The sequence below is a fragment of the Branchiostoma lanceolatum genome, chromosome 1 (assembly GCF_035083965.1).
Source record: "Branchiostoma lanceolatum isolate klBraLanc5 chromosome 1, klBraLanc5.hap2, whole genome shotgun sequence".
Classification (NCBI taxonomy): domain Eukaryota; kingdom Metazoa; phylum Chordata; class Leptocardii; order Amphioxiformes; family Branchiostomatidae; genus Branchiostoma; species Branchiostoma lanceolatum.
Window position 1 is genome coordinate 27,787,991 of NC_089722.1, and position 20,942 is coordinate 27,808,932.

Sequence of the window (20,942 nt, forward strand, 5' to 3'; positions counted from 1 at the left end):
AACAATCTTTTATATATTTGCCTATTTTAACACTGTATGAGCTGTTGCATCTAAATATATAGTCAAATCTATCTGTGGCATTGAGTGTCTTAAAATCTAAAGTACTTGAATTGAGAAAGGTGAATAACTCATCTCGTAGGGCATCATATTTAGAGCATTCCATAATAAAGTGAAACTCATCTTCAATTCGATTAGGACAGAATGGGCAAAACCTTAGGTCGGGAGCTACATTAAAGTATCTACCTGTTTCTATATTCAATCTATGGCTACTAATTCTTAACTGTGTTATCGCTTTACGGATTTCAACATTATTCACATTATATCCTTCATGCACTAGCATTTACCAAAAATGGACTTAAAAGCAAAAGACAGTAGATTGGCTACTATAATGCTGTGTATCTAGATATCAGGACCTTTTATAAAAATACGCCGAGGTCGTGTGCTTCTGAATCATGATAATGTATGTACCAACATACTAGTATCCTATTCGTGAACGTTGCAGAGACTGCATAGCGTGTAGCAAGAACGCCAAACGTTTTGTAAACAAAATACCTGCACTCAGAGGGTATTGAAAACACATTTCAGGGTAGAGCTAACGTTGCAAACATCCGTCTGTGACATTTAGCGTGCCAACTATGTGGGCTGGTCTATCCACCGAGCTTGCTTTGCTCCCCTGAACTTGTATATCTTCCATATCTTTAACGAGTAGAATTAACAATGTTTATGGGAATGTTAGATCTCAGATATATAGAAACTATAGAGTAAACGACAGTTAAATCCCGTACATTGCCACATACCTTGTCATTATAGTATGTGTATTCTTGTAACTTTTGCACCTGTAGAAGACACTATTACCTTCGCCGAGAAGCTTATGTTTTGCACAGCGTTCGTGTGTGTGTGTGTGTCTGTGTACACGATAACTCAAGAATGCCTAAATGAATTGTCTTCATATTATTTTTGGTATGTTGATTGGTATTTGTAAGACCTCAAAATGATAAGATTCTGGGCTCCCTAGGGACTTGCTATGGTACTGCAGCGAAACTTCCAGTATTGATATCTCGTGCTCGGAGCATGCTATGGTCATGATTTTTTTAGTTTTTAGTGGTAACGTTAGATAGCTCTTAGGAGGGAGAGTAAAGCTACGGTCACATACATCGCACGTCGTACTTGGGGGTTTTATCCGTCATGATAGGGCCGCTCGTCGTACGTTTGAGAAAAATCCGGTGCAATGGTTTAAATATATAAAGTCGTGGTCACATATCTCGTAGGTATATGTACATCGTACGATAGGTTTTGTGAGTGTACCTAGGTCAATCGCAGGTAAATCACACATATAGAATTGGCCATCGCCGAGCGCCATACGATGGAAACTACAGCTAAAAAGGATTTTGAACACGTTCAAAATGTCATCCATCGTCGCACGATCTTCATAGCCCCCCCCCCCCCCCACCCCACCCCATTCAGGCTTTACTACGGCTCTTTTTTCTAATGATAAGGTGAGAGATCAATAAATTTAGACCGTGTTCTGATGGTTAACGTTTCAGTTTTCCATGATATTGCCGATGTTGATGCAAAGTGCAGTCATCAGTACACAGAACAGCACGCCCGTGGAAAAGCCTGCTTCAAATGTTAGGTTTTCTACGTGTCAGATCCAGTACCACGCGCAGGAAAAGTGTTTGATGTCTGTATGCAAGTGGCTTCATAATTAAATCAGACCTCAGTTCTATCTTGTCTCTATTTCAAGTTTGCCAAGAGAACAATATGAAGATAGCTCCGAGAAGGAGAATGGCAGATCAGTTGTATTTTCCATCATAAATAAAGCATATTATTATACGACGCTGGGAAAAAATTAAACATTAACAATTGATCAAAAATAAAACATAGAATGGTATCTTTTTAACAGGTCGCTGGGATGAATGTCCGAGAGGAGTTCTTCCGTTGGGACGACGAGGATGACGATAATGGAAGCAGCCGCCAGGGGGCGCACATGTACGACGGTGGCGGAAACAGCAACCATCGGGTTCACTGGGGTTCACAACTGTTACATGTACTACTAGTATTCGTAATACCGTTTGTTGCATACATGTACAGATAATTCATAAATGTGTCAGCACACGTGTATGTATCATGTGTATAATGACATTTCTCAAATGTTCCTATGAAGCACTTGACAAATTATGCAACAAGACGATTGGCACGTTCTTTCAGATAAGTCAGTCTCACTAGTACTGGAGATCTTTGTGTCTTTTTGTGTTGTTAGATACATGTATGTATCATCGCCTTCCATTGTACGAGCGGAAAACGAGCTTTATGTGAATGCATTTTTGTTTGATAAGGCTTCTCGGTTTAGATCTCTCTTGCGACCGAATACTAGTAGACCATTACATGCGTCTAATACGCAATGTTTACAAAAGTAGAGGTACGAGATATCATGCGGGACCAACTATCGTCCAATTTAGGTCATCCGTACATTTTGAGGTGTATAATGTGCTCATTAGCAATAAAGAACCACATAAGTACGGTCATCTGTCGTGTCTCCTTTTTATATAAGTTGAAGCAATAAAACAAATTTACATCCAGCGACACAGCAAAAACCACTTGCAAGTGTAATGTATGACGTATTGTTTATGCTTCCTCAACCCACTTATTTAGACCATTCTTTTTAGATCACATAAGTGCTAGTGTCTTTTTACCATATCTGAAACCTTACTTTATAGATAAAGAGGTACATCTATAGGTGCATTCTTAAACATTATGCAATGTTGAATAAATTACAATTACAATTGAATATTACGACAGGAGCTTAGTTTGCGTTTAAATGCTTTGAAGCAGCATAAAAGATATGAGCTCAGTGTTTAGTTGAATACAAAGGGTTTGCACAGATTTTTCTTCAGACTTTTCTATACAAGTATGTCAATTTGTACATCCTCCATTGTCCTAGAAGTTGAACTGACAATTAGAAATTCTCGGAAAAACAATATACAATTGATCTCTGCAGTGACCTAGTCCTTAATTCAATGATTAACAGTTTACTTCATGATAGAGGTAACAATGCTATCATTTTGAAATCTATTGCAAATATCTTCTTATACTGTTTTTAAGTTTGCGTGGTTTTAATTTCGCTGTAGGGAGAAAATTTAGTGTTCGCGGTGGTTTTAAGTTCGCGTTTGAGACAATAGTAGACAAGGGGGTAGGAGGGCAAAACTTTCGCGGTGGTTTTAAGTTCACGGCAAAGAGCTTACCGCGAAAACCGCCAACATAAAACCACCGCGAACATTTCTGCATTTAAAGTACTACATTAGATCCGTGAATAGTTTCAACAGGTTGGTAAGTCTCTGAAAAGTTACTACATTAGATATCAAGTCAGTCAAGGGATATAGCTATAGTTTTTTCAGGCGTTGGTGGCGCATTTCTCTATTGCTCCATGTCATGCAGCTGCCTGGCTATTGCATCATCAACATCTTCGTGGTCTCTAATGCCACCTAGCCGCCGCATCAGAACCTCTTCTCTTCTGCCTATGTCTCGCAGCCTCCTCTTCAAGCCTTGCAGTTGACCCTCAGCCTCACGCAGTTGGAAGATGATGTCTTCCCTCTCGTTGTGAAGTCGCTTGATGTTTTCTGTTGTAGCTAACACTCTGGTAGTGACAGTGGTGCTGTTGACAGCCTGATCAGGACTCATCCGCCTTATCCTAAGCCCGATGTCTCTTATCCGTTTCTGTTGGTAAATCATTTTACCTTCTAGCTGCTTTATTCTAAGGATGATCTTCTCTTTCAGGTTATGCTGCACCCTCAACTGTGATATTCCATTCAGAATTTCTGTCGTCGTGGGTTTGGTCGGATGCGAGTAGAATCTGGAAAAGAAGAGGATTTATGACGGCTGGTGTGAGCGCCGTAACGTTCCATATCGATATATGTGATTTGCGAATTTATTCATAAACAACTGTAGTCCATATAGTCAATATAATATTTACTAATGATTTGCTTGAAACAGTCTGTGTGAAAATAATTTCAAATGAAGACTGTGAATGTTGCTGATATTTCAAGGTTTGGCCATCTATATATATATATATATATATATAGCTACGGCAACAAATGTTACATTCTGGGAGTTTGCTGTTGGAGAAAAAACGGGTCTTTACCTTAGTAAGTTCACGTTTTAAATGGAAAGAAACCTATCAATGAAAGAAATGCACGGTGACATACTAGCCGTGTATGACTTAATGCCTGCCTAGTAACGTGATACTATTGTATTTGTAGTTTTGTTGTCGTTGTAAACTGGGCAGGGGCTGTGGACAATGCATCCGAATGATGACCTTTGCTCCCTATTGACGGGTGAACCATAACTCATAACCCTGCACCACAAACAGTGATACGTAAATACCCTACAAACTACACCAGTCACATTGATTGCAAATCTTACAAGCAACTCTGTGAGACTGTGGTAGGTTATATTTGTATTGTAGGAAATCGGCATGCTTCGATCAGAATGGAGTCAGAAGCTCATTGATCATTTGGCCTGTCATATGACGTAATATGGGGAGGGTGTTTTTTTGGGGCGTCCCTAGTCCACGATATTTTTGACATAGGCATTGTTTCAGTGCCATCCAACCGTGGAGCCTGCACATGTAGTATACTACTTATATTCAGAATTTACGGCGGTTACCACAGCGCTTAGTCTTATTTTCCCATCATGTGTTCGAAATATGTGCTTGTTATATTTGGCCTATTTGGTCTGTGGTGTCTGGACATATCATCAGTATCAAACGACAAAGTACCATTCTAATGGGGACATAATCCACAAAAAAATAATTTTCTTTTCTCTCTTTTTAGACTCGACACGTACCTCTCCGGCTCCCCAACAGCAGCGTTACTTCTCGTGAACCCAACAGCCCCCTCATAGATGTCTTCTTTATCTTGGAGGGTGTGTGAACCCAAGAACTCTCTTGACATTTTCTGTAACGGTCTGTAGTATAATGAACAGAAAAAAGAATAAGTTCATGTATACAAAGAACATGAACAACGCAGATGTATGGTCTATCTAGGATGTGGCGTTTGGCCTACAAAACCGTTATGATAGTAATAACTTAATTTAACAATTGTGTAAGATACAAAGAATGGCAACTTCTATGACTTAAAAATTTCAGGAGACTAAACTACTCCGTAATAGATTATATAGTAAATGTCGAAACTTAATTTTTGTGAAATTTCTACCACTTAGGAGATTTCTTATAAGCATGTTTAGACTTCATTTGATGTCACCAAGAGGGTTGGTATTGTTATTAGTTACAATTTTTTTAAATTCATTGTGATTATTTGTGTTAGAAATTTGATGCTCTGGAAATACTTTGAATATGATTTCAATTTCATGAATATTTTTCCGGTTTTCCACAACTTTAGAAATTTCATGATGTGAAATATGATATTTCAAATAGTTTCTAAATAATGGTAACAACATTCTACCATTATCTACCATTTTTGATTATAATTCAAAATTGTTAGAAATATTGTTTTAAAACCCTCTCGGTGACGTGGACTTGGTATACAATTTTAGAATCAGCCGACCTTTTACAACAGAAAAAAACAACATTGCATGTTTGAAAGCATGTTTACTTTTGTGATGTTTTGTTCAATTCAAACCTCCTTTGGCTTGGTTTCATTAACCAACATCACACTAAGCAGCTAACAACAGTAGATGTGGTTCAAAGGTTTCAATAGATATTTGTCACTGAACATTTTATAAGCTAGCCAAATATGTAGCCTGTATTTACACAAGCTCTCAGCCGGAGGTTAGGGTGGGGGTCAGTAACCTCCGGCTGAGAGCTTGTGTAAATACAGGCTAGCCAAATATGCGTATATGTGAAATAAGCAATAGGCGTAGTCATTGATGTTCTTTTTCATGGCAGCAACGAGAGAAAGCAAATGATAGCCGGATAAATATATCTGAAGAGTGTAACAACGACGTGTAAAACAGTTTATTGTATTAGAATGTAGATAAGAATAAAGATAATATTCAGAACTAGAGTTCCACGAACACATTATCTTCGCCAAATAATCAAGGCTTATTAAGGAGAGTGATTAATATTTACATGCTTATCACCCCCAGCCAATTTGATCATACACCATACCGTTTGAGAGTTACGATTTGGGGAGAATGAGGCCAGTCTTGATAGGGATAAAAATCATTTGGTGGTACAGGACTAGTATATGTGTATAGTGTGCTGATATATGTTATAACTGGTCATCAAAAATATTGAAAGTTATGATTAAATGGTACAGTCAATATATATGAATAAAATAAATGTTTACTCCATATCATGCACATTTTGCAAGACATACATGTGACTTGTTCATACGGTGCTAGGTAATACCTTGCAGTGGTGCAGTTTTGGTGCAGTGTACTCTCTGAGCAGAGGAGTGCTGGTTTTTGACATGTTTTTAGGTGCTTTTGTCAGGCTTTCTATTTTGTCCCCTTTCCGTTATGTCTCCAACTATGTGTTGGACACAAATGGCTAAACTGAACACGTTAAAAACCAACCGGACCCACACATCTGCTTGGAGTGTAGTGAGACTGTCCCAACTGTTTATTTATGTGCCCAAATCGTTTGTTTATACTTTTAGGCAAGGCCCTCTGTTGACCTGTTTCTTGAACACTGTCACGTGGCCCATTGTGAAATGTACTTGGATTTACAAACTATCCTTACTAATTATGCAGATTAGCTACTGATTTGCATAACAAGTCATTGATTGTGTAAAACACCATCTGAGCTCTCTACATACCAAACTTCACGACGATCTGTCGACCCCTTCTCAAGTTATTCATGTCCGAAGGTCAAAACAAAAACACCCACTGCAGTTCCAAACAAGACGCTAGGGGGCCCAAACTTACACAACTTAATTCCTGTGGCGTGAGCTATCTACCACACAAAAACCATGACCATAGCACTTTCAAAAAATATGCTCTAAAATTTTGAAGCTCCGCTGCAGTACCTTAGGTACCCGCTAGAAGGTCCATTATCGAACTTGACCTTCCTTTTTATAAACCCTACCCATGCATTAAATATCATACAGATCTATCAACAGCTTTTTGAGTTATGTTGTCCACAAGAAAATACACATCCACACAAAGCCCGCTGCAGTACCGACGGAAAATGCCAGGAGAACCATTTTTGAACTTGACCTCCGTTTTTACAACATCTACACACCTGCAAAAAATCATGAAGATCCATCAACGTTTCCGTCACTTTTTTTGCCTACATACAAACGCACGAAAATTAAAAGTCCGCTGCAGTACGGTTGAAAAACGCATGGTGAACCATTTTGGAACTTGACCTTCCTTTGCACAACCACTACACACCTACCAAAAATCGTAAAGATTCATCAAAGGTTTCTTGAGTTATGCTCTTGACATACATACAGACCCACCAAACAGCTGGCTCAACCGAAAACATAATCTACCCCGAGTACTATAGTACTCGGCGAAGATAAAAAGGGAACGAAATACGTAGCGCCATGCGTGATACGCATCGACAGCTGTTTAAAAAGGTTTATTATCTTCTTTCCCTGGGAATTATTTCGAGACAGATATGACTAGGATCATACTTTAGTGATTCTTTATTCCTCATGAGAATGGATTTTTGTGTGGATAATACACAACGTCGACGACATTAGGCGGTGAATGAAATATAAAAGCCCTACGTTAGAAATCTAATATGCATAAACAAAGAAGTCAAGTGACTCAAGTCAAAACTTATAACGTATACCCGTCCCTTTTCATGATTTCGAACTTTAACCCCTTAACTTAACCTCTCGTCTTGTCTCGCGAGTGCAGTCACGTCACCACGCGGCTTCCTAATGCCGACCATGCACAATGGCGTTGCAACATAGCGTTACATTAAAATCAAAAATGCAACGTCGTAAACCAACGGCTAGATTTCTGTCTTAGGGCTTCGATAGATTCATTATCAATCAACTGCAATTTTTACGATACATCTTACCTTAAATGCATATCAATGGACGTGCGATGATTATAACGTTTGGAGTGTGTTCTAACACGTCACGCACGTTCCAAATTGTGTTGTAAATGTTAATTTGCTGTGTCTGTCACAAAATGAACATAACAGGTTATATATGTGATAAAGTGATTAAGGATATAATTTGAAACACCAAATGAAAGGCATTTATGCACTATGGATGCCTGTTGCACAATCGCTAGCTACATTTTTTGACCGACTTTCACTGCGAAAACAAATTATTGTTTTCACCAGACAAAGACACGAAATTTGTCGAATATTGGCAGCCTGATAAATGGAAAATTATCCATGTACGTAAAAAAATATCCATATACGTAATTGAAATCTTTGTCCACAAGGCTAAAGAATGAATATCATACTGTTACCAACAATCTATAAAACTTTTACCTCCTGCTGTGCACTGAAATTGCTTCCGAGTCTCCACCCCCTGTCTTTCGTAATGGCGTAGGGTTGGGTGATGAACGGATCTAAAATATCCGTTCGCGAGGCCGAACAACAAGTGACGGTGTCGGATAAATATACTTGATTAAACTATACTTAAGACGTGCTCAGCACATTGGCAACATATAAATAAAGAGTCAATTAGAAATCCTATTAATGACAGCTGACATAATACTCTATATTGGGAGAAATGGTCAATATTTAAGGGATTATTTCGCCACGCGGAAAATTAAAAAACAACAGGTTACAACAAACACAAGAACACATTGGAATTAACGCACAAAAAACCTGCAAGCATATAACGACTTCAACATTAAGAAAACACGACACCTAGCTAAGAAAGTCATCACTTCCCTTTCGGGATGAAAGTCCATAGAGTACAAATGTACAGAAAACTTGACCCGGAAAACCACCAACCACATAAGACGTGCCGCATGTCACTTAAAACACAATCAATACAATACACACAAACTTAGCACGTGTGACATGTGATGGCTTGCTTTCAGGACAAACATTATATGTGTTTACTACATCCTCTTATATTATCAAAGACAGCCATCATATTACTTTTAAATGTTAGCATCGATTATAGAGACAATGTTTGGACTAAAAACGATTTTTTCAAAGTTATCTTATTTTATTGAAACCAATCCTCGACTTGCCCTCTTTGAGAATTGGTGCAGTCTATGTAGGATACAAAGTACTACAGATGTCATTCAGCAGGGCAAACTTGGACAACAATTGCAAGGTACACCTGAATGCAAAGAAATGAACAAAAGGAGACAGGAACCATATGCCTTTTAACAAGACCACCATGTCATACGTAACGTAGATATTGAAATAGACAAAATATGGCATCACCTACCTGAGGGTTGACTTAATATTTGTCGATACACGTTAGTTATATTGACATATTGAAATCTTCTGTATTTTCCAAGTATTGTAACAGCTGTTCATGCTGTTTATTGCTGCACCAGCATTGTCCTCAACGGATCAAAGGAGCAAATTGACATTGGTAATCTCTGCCTCTGCACACGAAAGTCTCTAGACATTAGAAATCCCACCACCAAAAACTGCCCAAGTACATGATCTCATGCTATACTGCTATACTACATAGTAGAGTAAAATAGTTTCCAGAAGTGTTGTACATGTTGCCACACGTTGCATCATATGTAACTATTGAGCAGTAAAGCTATTGTTATTGCTGGCAAAGAGTACAAATTCATGTCTGTTATTACATATAGTGACATAGAGGGATGTTGATCTGTCAAGAATGTTCCTCGAAATCTGGACACACATCTACGTAATCATGGCATTTCGCACTTCTTGACAGTTTAAATCTTGCACAAGTTGTTGTATTAGAAATCTGGTCATTAATGAGTGTGATAAAATACCTCTGGCATGGGTCAGAGCTAGCCTGTGTCACATAATCTTTCGCTGCCAGGGGCTGATTGGTCCTCCTCCTCGAGAGCTTGTGGCCATCACATCTAGCTTGAGAGAACCATTCCCATCCCTAGAACTACTAATAGGAGTTCAGATATTGTATCACTATGAAAATCAGTCCAATACGAGATATCAAGATTCTCTGTCACTACAGAAACCAGTCATTACACCTCCAACACCATGGTAACATGCAGTTCTCAGTCTGGCAATAGTTGGTCCATGTAAGTAGCACACACATATGCATAAGTGGATTTAGATGTTTGTAATTTTCCTTTCTTAGAAGTATTGGCCACATCAAGCTTCGAAAAGCAAGACCAGGAAGGGGCTGATAGAGGCTCTAGCTAGGCTAGGGTCAGAGCACGAAAATTGGTGTCTTCATTCGTTTAATGGGTTGTATCCATGATCTATGCTAGGGTTACTAGCACTAGATTAGAGTCATGGCACAAATATCAATATATCGTTTGAATTTAAGTTGAAAATAGTCTCATCACCATTCATATACACATATCATCATCAATGAATGATGACATATTAATCTTTCGCTTTTAGGGGTGTATGAAATGAATCTGTAGACTATCTGACCTTGTATCGTCAAACGTCTATTTTTCATGAACGTTCCGAAAAATGTAGTGAGAATAAAATCAAAATAACCGATCTCAGAATATATTGAAACCTGTGATTACATGTACAAACTTTACAGTGTCATTAAGTTTGTCAATATTTTACATCCATCATAAACATCAATCCCAAAAGCATGTGTTCTGTGCAAAACTAAGTTTTCGTGGTAACTCTTTCATTGTTTCGTTCATAATTTCCAACTAATATTCCATTATGGTGACATTTTCATTTCTCAACTTGAATGTTATGAATAGCTTTATGTTTTATCATTTTGGAAGACACTGTCATTCTTTGATGGCAATATTAGAATATTCCCTTCAAGTATTCTGCTACATGTAATGTATCAAATCTAACTAGTTCTACATATTGACATGTGATATTCCTTCCATTGCAAATATAAGACCCTGCGCACACAGTGACAAGAAATTGTCTAAGTGTTAGAAACTGCACAAAAGACTGCACGAGTCTCATGATAGTTTAATCTCATACTACATAGCCTTCTGTAGGGTATGTCACGTGCAGTTTCCTAGAATTGTGCTTCAATAACAGAACTAGACACTTTCTCTTATACAGCTGGGGGAGTGGAGGGATCTGAGTTGAATCTAGGGCAGTCCGACGTCCGGGACCTGAATGAGTGTTCACTGATTTCGAGGTTTAGTGGGTGTTCATTAAATGTTTTTATTGACTAATTTTCCAAAAACAAAACGGTAAGACACGTGGCACATTTCTTAGTTTTAAACATCCAGTAACTATGTCACTGGCTGTCTGATTCCGCTCAGCGCATATGGGAAATAAATATATTCAAACACATTTAATGAACGTATTTAGGGTCATGATGGCTGCCCTGCATTTAACCGACACCTCTTTCCACTCTAGCATCGTTAAAAGAGAAAGTGTTAAAAGTTCAATAACTTTCATTATGTTAAATTCATCATGTATCTGGATATACAGATATCATGTATTTGTATATCATCTGCGATTTCAGCCTTTCTAAAAGCTGGACGTGGGTAAGGAGAACCGTGATCTTCACTTCAACTACTCTCATGTCACGGCCCCCCAGCAAAACTTCTGTTGTATTATCCAGTCTAGATCTCTAAACAATAAGCTTTATTCCATACTGGATATGCAAATAACAAAAAATTTATCTCTATTTCTCTCTTTAGATATTTATCAAACTATTCTGCGATAAATAAAGTTTCAGCAGAAAAGGACATTTACTGTGTATATGTGTGTGGTCTATTCAACATGACTCATTCCAGTGCCAATGATATAGCAACAAATTTTCTTTTCAAAAGCAAGCATAGGAACTGATGTAAGTACGGACACCAAGGTGTGACTTATCATATCAATACTAGTAGCAGTACATGTACTATGTAGACTTCTCGAGGTCAGTTTTATTGAAAAATGGGAGGAAGCCTACTGTTCAATCTTTTGCACCCGGGAAAGAGCTATTATATAGAATATCTTTTTGTACTGAGTCGAGTCGTAGCCCAACCGAATAACGGTGAAACATGTTTTAATTTGATATTGTTTTATTTCTTTTCCAATCTATTTTGGGGGATTGCACATATTCTTCAGAAAAAAAGGCGTGGCAGGGGCACGACTACTGCGACACGTGCTCACTTCCGGTTCTATTACGCATGTGTCAATGATCATGTCATTGGAACAAACCATTACAAAGTTTTGGCTGAAATTACACCTTACCAGCAGGCAACTTGAGTCATATTTGCGCATATAACCAAAACTGGCGAGCAGAGGTGACTTGAGATTCGGATCAGAAATGAAAGGAAAGTGATTTTTCTTCTTTCGCATTGGTTGGACAGCCGACAGGGAAGCGTCTAGAACAATCAGCTTTATGTTTCATCCGACTTAACCAAATGTCCCTTTAGCCTAGTGGCCTAAGCCTTGGCTTTGATCCGCCAGCACAACCGCCGAAAGCGGGAGGTTGACGGTTCGAATCCGGCAGGCGGAACCCTCCCACTCAGTTTTCAGACTCGTCAAAAAGCTAGAGGCGTAATTAATTTAATCGTATCTTAATTAACTTAACCTTAACAATAAGATAAATACCTAAATAGGATAGCAAAAGAAAAGACTCGCCATAGTTTCCTAAACGATGTCTTATCCTTAAAGCCGGTTATAAGCTGTGTATAGATCTACCATGTTGCTTGTATTTGAACACGACAGTTCCCCTTTATCAATTCCACTTCCTTATCTAACGGAAAATGTGAATATTATTGCCCTAAATAGTCATTTTTGCCGTTTTTGCCGTTTGTAAAAACTTAGAATTGAAACATAATCGTTTAAATCTGTTTTAAAAACATTTTGTTTTAGCAGTGCTGACTCATATACACTGCTCTTAAGTTTTGACGAAAGTTTATAGATTATCCCTCACAGCAAGTCAATACCATCAAGTATGAATTTTGTCTATAGCTAGTTCATAAAAGTCAATTTGAGTTTAAGGCCAAGAGATTTTTAAAAAAGAGACTTACCATGTTTGTTTAGGTGATTTGCTCCATAAATTCTGCTTTGTCCACCGCGGAAATTCCTAAATGGAAAAAGCTGAGTTTCCGCATTTGGCCATGCATATATAAGTGCTTCTCCATTTTACTTGTGGCTGGTGTTCCTTCTTGTTACAAAGTGCCTCGCGCGTAAGTTCCCGCCGGCGGGAAAACTGCGCATTTACTATTGACGATTGATTGGTCTTAGACGGATAATGTTACCCACCTGGCACACATGATCTGTCATTGGTTGCTATTCTTGAGCATAATAGGGTTGTGGCACTAGTAACACGAGCACGTATTGCTCCAACGTATTGATTTCCAAACGTACGGACAGGCCGAGAAGTAACACCAAGCCGTGCCAGGTGTTTAAAGGCCGGAGCAAGCATATACTTAAGTGAAGAGAAGTAGTTGTAATATGTACGCTCTCTAATTAGTCCACAGACGGCCAAGACACAAAGTCACCACCTAAACAGTACACATTCCTCTCTTAGATCACTAAAACTAAACGTATACATAACTACTGTCATGTAAGCCCCTAATTCACGAACATCATCTTCGACATGAAATGAATGCTCATCTATTGTCAAAATAAGTTCGTTAGCTGTTTTAACTAACTAGCCTGGTTGCCATCCGATTACTACCGGGGCTCCTACAATCGCTACCCTGAAAAATCTTCAGCCTCGGTAGTAATCGGATGGCACCCAGGCTATTAACAAACGAAATAGCTACTGGCATTTGCTAGTTAGCTGGCTACGTTTTGCTTGTAACCAATGACACGATTTAATCTATAATGGCTTTGATTTGTTGTTGCGTTGTTATGGTCACACAGATATTGGCTTAACGTATTTTCAAGACGTATTTTCCTCATCACCTTCGCTACTGTTACACAAACAAGTACCACTCCTTTTGATCCCTTTGAGACTTACTTAAGAGTACTGTATCGCAAATGAAATGGCCAAGGTCTTTTCATTATGTCTTTCTGTGGCGTGTAAAGCGAGTGTACGGTCAAATGCACGTGAATACTGACCGAGGTTTCCCTTTGAGAGTTTCCATCACGCTTTTCTCCTGAAGGAGGGACATAAGATAACGTCTACCCTTTTTTTGTCGTCAAATTTGATTATCATATGGCCTATCCACAGGCCTTTACGGGCCTTTACTAAGCTAGAATAGATCAAGTCCAAAGGTAATGTCAGGTTGGACGAGCTAACTTTTAGCCGTCGAATTGACAAAAACGCCCTATGATGGACTTTCTTTGCAAATGACACGAAGCCAACGCGGTACTCGAAGATCCCTGCTACCATTTCATGCTCAACTTAAACTTCTAGCGGTGCCAGCTTTTTCAAAAACATTCCTCGTTCCGTCATGCATGTATGAACGGTTTTTCTCTGGTGTGAAAAAATACATCTTAAATGTCCTACATCACTAGCTATAGCGATTAGGAATGCAAACAAGTTAGACGTACATTGCCGTATTGTGCAGAAATCTTTATTGTACATAGATGACCCGTAAGGCGGGATATTCAGCTTTCCAACATTCTCACATGGTCGATCAAACATTGCAATCTATAGACAAACACTACAAACAAGACTTCGATCCATAACTTTCTCCACTGTACCACGATTTTCACATTATTCACAATCTTGTTTCATATCGTGTATTGTAGTTACTTAAAAAAATAATTGTGTCCCTGATAGACCGATTCTGGGTGTTCATCAATACAGTTCAACGAACAATAGACAATAGATTGAATGTCGGCTATAAATGCTTTTAGATGTACCCTCACATTTGTAATATCTCCACTTCAAGGTGGCTACAACAGCATTATTACGAAGTACATATACAGAATGTTCATCTGTGTTGATAGAATTCATTCTGAACACAAAACCAGCCGTTTTGGGTACCAGGAGTTTAAAAAAAAAACAATATACATAAGGGTTAACAAGTATCAGTCAATTGAGACGAAGGACGCCATTACCTATTTGCAACCTTTGATTCACTTACTTTACTTTGATCTGCTGCCGAGTTACGAGTTTTATCTGTTTAAAGTGACGTAATAGATGCCGTGGATCGTTCATTCCTTGACAAAGACTGGTGCTGTACAATCGAAAAGTCAAGCTTTTACTAGCGTTGGAAATTACAATTAAAAATAGATCCTGGTTAAGAGTGAGCTAATTTGTTTAAGAGTAGTAGCAGTAGTGAATCCGGTGGTTCCTGCCGCCGTTACCGTACGGATAGGCGCCGTAGTACCCGTTAGCGTTGTCATCGTCTTCATCATCCCACCTGAACCACTCATCACGGACTGACATGTCTGCTACCTTTGGGAAACATGAGGGCATAGAACGGTCAAACAAGTAGCACACTTGCTGTTTCTTTTACACTCTCATAATACAAACAACATGACATCCCTTGATAGAGACGGGGGACGCCATAGACTTTCTGCAACTTATAATCCACTGCTCACCGGGCGAGGCACGTGTTTCATCTGCATATCAAACTGACGTCATAGTAGCAGTGGATTGTTTAGTCCTCGAAAAAGACTGGTGTTATTCAAACGAAAATTTGTATGACTCAATTTTCCCTTCTTAGACATTGATGACACAAAATCAGTTTCATCTTTGCCTAAAGTTCTGCACACTTATGCGTATTGCCAGATATACTTTCCAATTTTCCTATCTTATTCTTCCAACCACTACTAGATCAACTATAACTTTTTTTATTGCATTCATGCTAAGATAGCATTGATATTTCTAAACAAATTATGTTTTCATTAATTTGAACATTTTATTGTAAACTTACCCTTTGACATCCAGCTCTAAAGCGGAAGAGATAGAAGGGTCTGCGGCTGGGCAGGACGATGGGCGTGGTTGCGCTCCCGTCGCCACGGCAACAGTACTGGATCTCCGTGTTCCTGTTGTATATCCCGTCAGGCAACACGCCGCTTGCGTGGTTCTGATTGTCGTCATCTTCGTCATCCCACTTCAGTTTGCCCCACTGGAAACCTTGGGAAAAAAAGAAGATGGTCGACACATGACGTCACAAACCGTTTTTCCACCAGCAAGTGTTGAACTAAGACACAAAATAATCGTTTTTCTTCGTGGTGCTCTCATGCAGCCTATGGTATGGACAACATCACACATAACATAAAAATATCATTTGTCATATAGGGAAGGGATCCCTCTCAAATGTTTGAACTTTTTGATGTCGTATTGTTAGTATGAACTGATCTAGATCTCTTCCGAAAGATACATGGACTCGTGTTTCATTTTTTTCTGATATGGAATATACATGACAGTACAACACTCACCAGCTGGGCAGTTTCCCTTCTTGAAGATACAGTAGTTACCGGCTGGCCAGTTCCCTTCTCCCATGCTGGCTTCAGTCTGAAAAATATATTTTCGTTGATATATTGTATCAAGATATGGCTGTCGCAAATTTTAGATATGACAATAGCTATACAATTTTTTGTAAACTGTAATCAAAAGATTATGCATCACCCAAACAAAAGGAGGAAACTATTTTAATAGTTTTCTAAAAAACAAGATGGCCGACCTATGACGTCACAAAACAACATGGCGACGCCCACTGACCCAAGGGTAAAGCAACCTTCACCTTCATGCAAAACTTTTGATCCATGTTCCCTCCGTATCCGCCGTCGAAGTGAATCCCGCTGCTCCATTGGTTACTGTTGTCGTCATCTTCGGTGTCGTGGTGACGTAATCCGTCGCGCCACCTAGCGTTCGCAGCTACAGGGCAGCCGGTGTTGGTCCTGGGGAGACCGTAAGAACCCCTGGGCCACTCTAATAAAGAAATAGAGCAAAATACAACAAGATGGTTCATTATATGTAGATGAAATATTCTAAATATTAGATGTATTGATATATAAAAATCGGATATACCTAAAGAAAAAAGATACTAGGCTACATTTGGAACGTGTACATCCTCAAAACAAGGTCGACCCTCAGTCGGCCCATGACGTCACAAATCAATTAACACGGGTGACCTCAATACGAAACTGCCAAAACATACAAAGTGGTTGAACACACGGTGCTATCAGTGCAGTGGACTAGCCCCCTGATGTAGTATCAGTTGTTCCAAAGAAACTTCTTGGGCTAAGGAAAGTCAAACGATGATTGCATGGGCGCCCTGTGCACCATATAGTGTGTAAAGGAGTTTTGTGTTCGGCTCACCTTTAGTGTAGGGCAGCAGGAAAACTCTCTGTTCCTCGATCCTGGTGTTTGCTGTGTCGATGACGTCAGCCACCTCCTGTAGGCTCCTGTTCTTGATGTTGAGTGACGTCACCCAGGCGGCGTACCCTGCCACCTGGATCGAGAACGTGAAATCTAGGAACTGGCGAACCTGCAAATAATGCAGAGAAAAAAATTTAATCTGTGACAGAATCTTAATCTTAGTGTAGATAAAAGCAATATTCAAAATTATTCTCAAATTGCCAGTAACAGTGCTATGTAGATATAGAAAGACAATTCAAACTCTACAACTGGATAAAATTCGGAGATCTAATTCCGGCCGTTTCGAGTGACATCCATCACTCTTCTTCAGCGTCACTAAAAAGTGTTTTGTAGAGTTATAGTGTAACATATAGTCAGACCTATATGGAAATAACTTACATAACCTGCGTATTGGAAGCCTATATGACACTACCGATTACACTGCCTACTTAATAATAACTTGTAAGCTAATAGCAGAGGTATTCTATATTCAGCATAATATAATTCCTCACCTTGGGCCAGTATTGGTCCGACTGCCCATCCAGCGTGCTCTCGTACAGAACGAAGAGCGAGTTTCGACCGAAGAGTCCGGAAGATCCGATGATCATTTCATGAAGATTGTGTAGAACCTATATTTGTGAAAAGAAGTGTGTTGTATTGATAACTTGTCCCCCATGGAAATATACTTATTGGATGGCCGACACATGACGTCACTGAAACCAACATGGCGGAGCCCACTTCCTTAAAGGAAGGTAAAGCAGTTTTATCCCCCGAAAATCAAACAAAATGGGTGTCACCACATGGTGGGCTCTGGTTTGAATACAATTTTGTAAACCAGTTGTATTCTGGTAGATTAGTCCCCTATGATGTGCATTTTGCATGTAGTTCGCTATATCTTATACTATCTAGTTAAACCCAATCGTAAAAAAATCTTACCTGTCCTGCTCCATCGTCGTCCAGTGAGAGGACAGCATCGGCCCACTCGTTCGCCAGGTTGGTAGGTACCAGCTCCCCGTTGCTACCCGGACTCAAACGTCTGTCCAAGAAGTCCAGGAAATATTCCAACCTCTGAAATAACAAGCCCCAAATCATGAAAATCCATTCATCCTGGCTTCTTTGAGTCATCCTGTTTCAAAGGTTGTAACAAAAAGACGTCTGTAGTTCAAAGAAAAACCGTTTGGAGGCCAATATTGATATCAGACACAAGCTAACAACACCTCTCCCTTTCCATATCCTTGTACATCCTTTAAAAAAGAAAGAAAGTAATGATAAATAAAGGTGTCTATACCTGAATGTCATTGCCGTAGAGAACAGCGCCCTCTAGCCACTGCTGCCCGAACCGCAGTTGGCCGATGGCGCGCTGGAGTGCGTCGACCTTCCTGTCAAGGACGTCCAGTTTCCGCTGGATGTCTCGGAGAGCTTCGAGCTGGTCTTGCTCCAGCTGCTGCGATTTGCGCCGCCCGTACTCCTCTATCCCCTGCTGCAGTAAATTCACCGCTATGGGGATGACTACTGCGAGGATGGACCTCCTGTTTCTGGGCCGACTCACCTCTTGGTCAGACTCAGAGGCCTTCAGCTCGGCCGGAGCGGACTGAGTTTGGCATATTATCGATAGAATGAAGACTCCGGCGAGCGGAGCGAATTTCATGGTGAATCCTTTCACGTTCCTTTCTGTATAACAAAGGAAAAGATAACAGAAAAGTTAGTAATTATCGGCTTGAGAAGGGAATATGACTGTCAGGGGCTTTTTTGTAACGATTAAATGATTCATCATTTGATGTTTTCAGATTGTATGTCAATTCTGATTGTACAGTTTTGTTATGGCTGGGAACTTTGATAAGAATCCATTTACAATTGAAACTGCTATACAATAAGAAAATAGCCACAGACGCCCTACTCTCCAAGCAGAGGAGGGGTTCCGGCCGGTTTTTGACGCGAGTTTAGGCGTTTTTGTCGGACTTTCTTCTTTGTCATTTTTGTGTGTGTGTGCACAAAGTAGAAAGCCCGACAAAAACGCCTAAAACACTTCAAAAACCAGCCGAGACCTCTCCTCTGCATGGAGAGTACAAACGCACAGTCTTGAAGCCTGCATGACTAGCTAACTTCATGAATTTCTGAAATGGGACCGACACATGCTATACAAGAGATGGCGGTGTATCAAATAATTTACATTGATAACAGATGGAACGAGGGCCAAAAAAAACATGTATGTCGAATGCTTCGATTCGAAGCCTTATAGCATGGGTATACGTACTTACGTTGAAGTTTTTCTGGTGCGGTGCGAACTTGGTCGTCGTCTCTTGCAGGTCTACCTGTATCACCTTTGCAAGCTCGCTTTATATACCATTATCTAATGATTACGTGACGCCTATGCAAAAAAACAAGTCACATGCAAAAACACACTAAACAACAAGTCCGACCCTTCTGGTATATACACAGGAAACGGAGATTTTACTTTACCAAAGGTTTGAAATACAGGATGCTTATATCAGCAGTTAGGGCGATTTCCGGTGCAAGACGCTATATCAACAGTTAGGGCGATTTCCGGTGCAAGACGCGGATGTACACACGTACTCACGTGTTGATGGTTGCGTGACGCCTATGCAAAAAAACAAGCCACATGCACAAGCACACAAAAACACAAGTCCGACCATTCTGATACATACACAGGAAACGGAGATTTTTCTGCTGTCGTTTGCAATTTACTTTACCAAAGGTTTGGAATACAGTTTGCTTATATCAGCAGTTAGGGCGATTTCCGGTGCAAGACGCGGATCGATCGATGTACACACGTACTGACACGTTACCTCAGGTCAATGATGTTGGACTCACGTACTGACGCGTTACCTCAGGTCAATGATGTTGGACTCACGTACTGACGCGTTACCTCAGGTCAATGATGTTGGACTCACGTACTCACGCCAATCACGCGTTACCTCAGGTCAATGATGTTGGACTCACGTACTCACGCATTACCTCAGGTCAATGATGTTGGACTCACGTACTCACGCATTACCTCAGGTCAATGATGTTGGACTCACGTACTCACGCATTACCTCAGGTCAATGATGTTGGACTCACGTACTGACGCGTTACCTCAGGTCAATGATGTTGGACTCAATGTTTATACATGCATGTGACGCTACTCAAGTTCAGTGGTGAATGACCGGTTAGGAACTATTTGTGAACGACAATTGTAAACGTAATCGGTTATTTCAGATAGTCTCCACCAGGCCTTCCTATGGGCGTATGGATCGTAGAACTCGGCAAAAAAGGGAATAATTGGCCAGTAGAGTCAGTCCACGATAAGGTGAAAAATTCGCCCGCGGTGCGCTTGGAAACGAAATTTAACCCTCTGGTGGCCAATTTCCCTGGCAAATATTCTCCATATAGCCCTATAGCTGGGTTAGTTAGTCTATATTTCAGCAACGATTGACCTTGATCGTTTTTCAGAGAGGCAGGGGGGGGGACGTGATTAGTCATGCAACTACTTCCTGCCTGTAACATAGAAATATACACTCATCCAAAGTCAAGTGTTTACGTGTCCAAGAGATTAAATACATATGAATAATTTACTGTGTCAGCAGTGCTCAGTCGTGCAACAGTTCAATATATAGCTAGATTTTTTCGAGAGGGACAGGCTTCTAAAATGGGCTGCTTCTTTCAAATTTGAAATTGCATCCG

General features: G+C 39.9%; 2 protein-coding genes across 4 annotated transcripts in view; one reads left to right on the top strand and one right to left on the bottom strand.

The window, feature by feature from the left end:
- The window catches only part of LOC136446169 (uncharacterized), a 132,266-nt gene extending 129,741 nt beyond the window's left edge, over positions 1–2,525 (top strand). For both annotated transcript variants that reach the window (XM_066444494.1, XM_066444488.1), the window contains exon 12: positions 1,904–2,525. In XM_066444494.1, coding sequence (XP_066300591.1) covers positions 1,904–2,095 — 192 coding nt within the window. In that variant the 3' untranslated portion in view covers positions 2,096–2,525. The remainder of the gene's footprint in view (positions 1–1,903) is intronic.
- An 11,976-nt stretch (positions 2,526–14,501) lies between these two features.
- LOC136446227 (uncharacterized) lies at positions 14,502–19,649 on the bottom strand. 2 transcript variants are annotated; one of them, XM_066444552.1, is made up of 9 exons: positions 19,517–19,649; positions 18,547–18,929; positions 18,195–18,326; positions 17,771–17,887; positions 17,220–17,388; positions 16,642–16,829; positions 16,337–16,412; positions 15,829–16,031; positions 14,502–15,347 (listed from the first exon to the last, which is right to left on the bottom strand). In XM_066444552.1, exons 2-9 carry the CDS (start codon positions 18,904–18,906, stop codon positions 15,210–15,212), a joined length of 1,383 nt encoding a protein of 460 aa, XP_066300649.1. In that variant the 5' UTR covers positions 18,907–18,929; positions 19,517–19,649; the 3' UTR covers positions 14,502–15,209. The 2 variants fall into 2 exon arrangements, with proteins under 2 accessions (XP_066300649.1, XP_066300660.1); XM_066444563.1 differs by having other exon boundaries at positions 19,513–19,644.
- Between the last annotated feature and the right edge of the window lie 1,293 nt (positions 19,650–20,942).

What these genes read in the sequence shown, in the direction of transcription:
- LOC136446227 (XM_066444552.1), bottom strand. Translation starts at nt 18,906, where the DNA reads ATGAAATTCGCTCCGCTCGCCGGAGTCTTCATTCTATCGATAATATGC. An exon ending in CCTGCTGCCCTACACTAAAG is followed by an intron (nt 16,830 to 17,219) that starts GTGAGCCGAACA and finishes TTTCTTTATTAG; the next exon opens with AGTGGCCCAGGGGTTCTTAC. An exon ending in ATCAAAAGTTTTGCATGAAG is followed by an intron (nt 16,413 to 16,641) that starts GTGAAGGTTGCT and finishes TATATTTTTCAG; the next exon opens with ACTGAAGCCAGCATGGGAGA.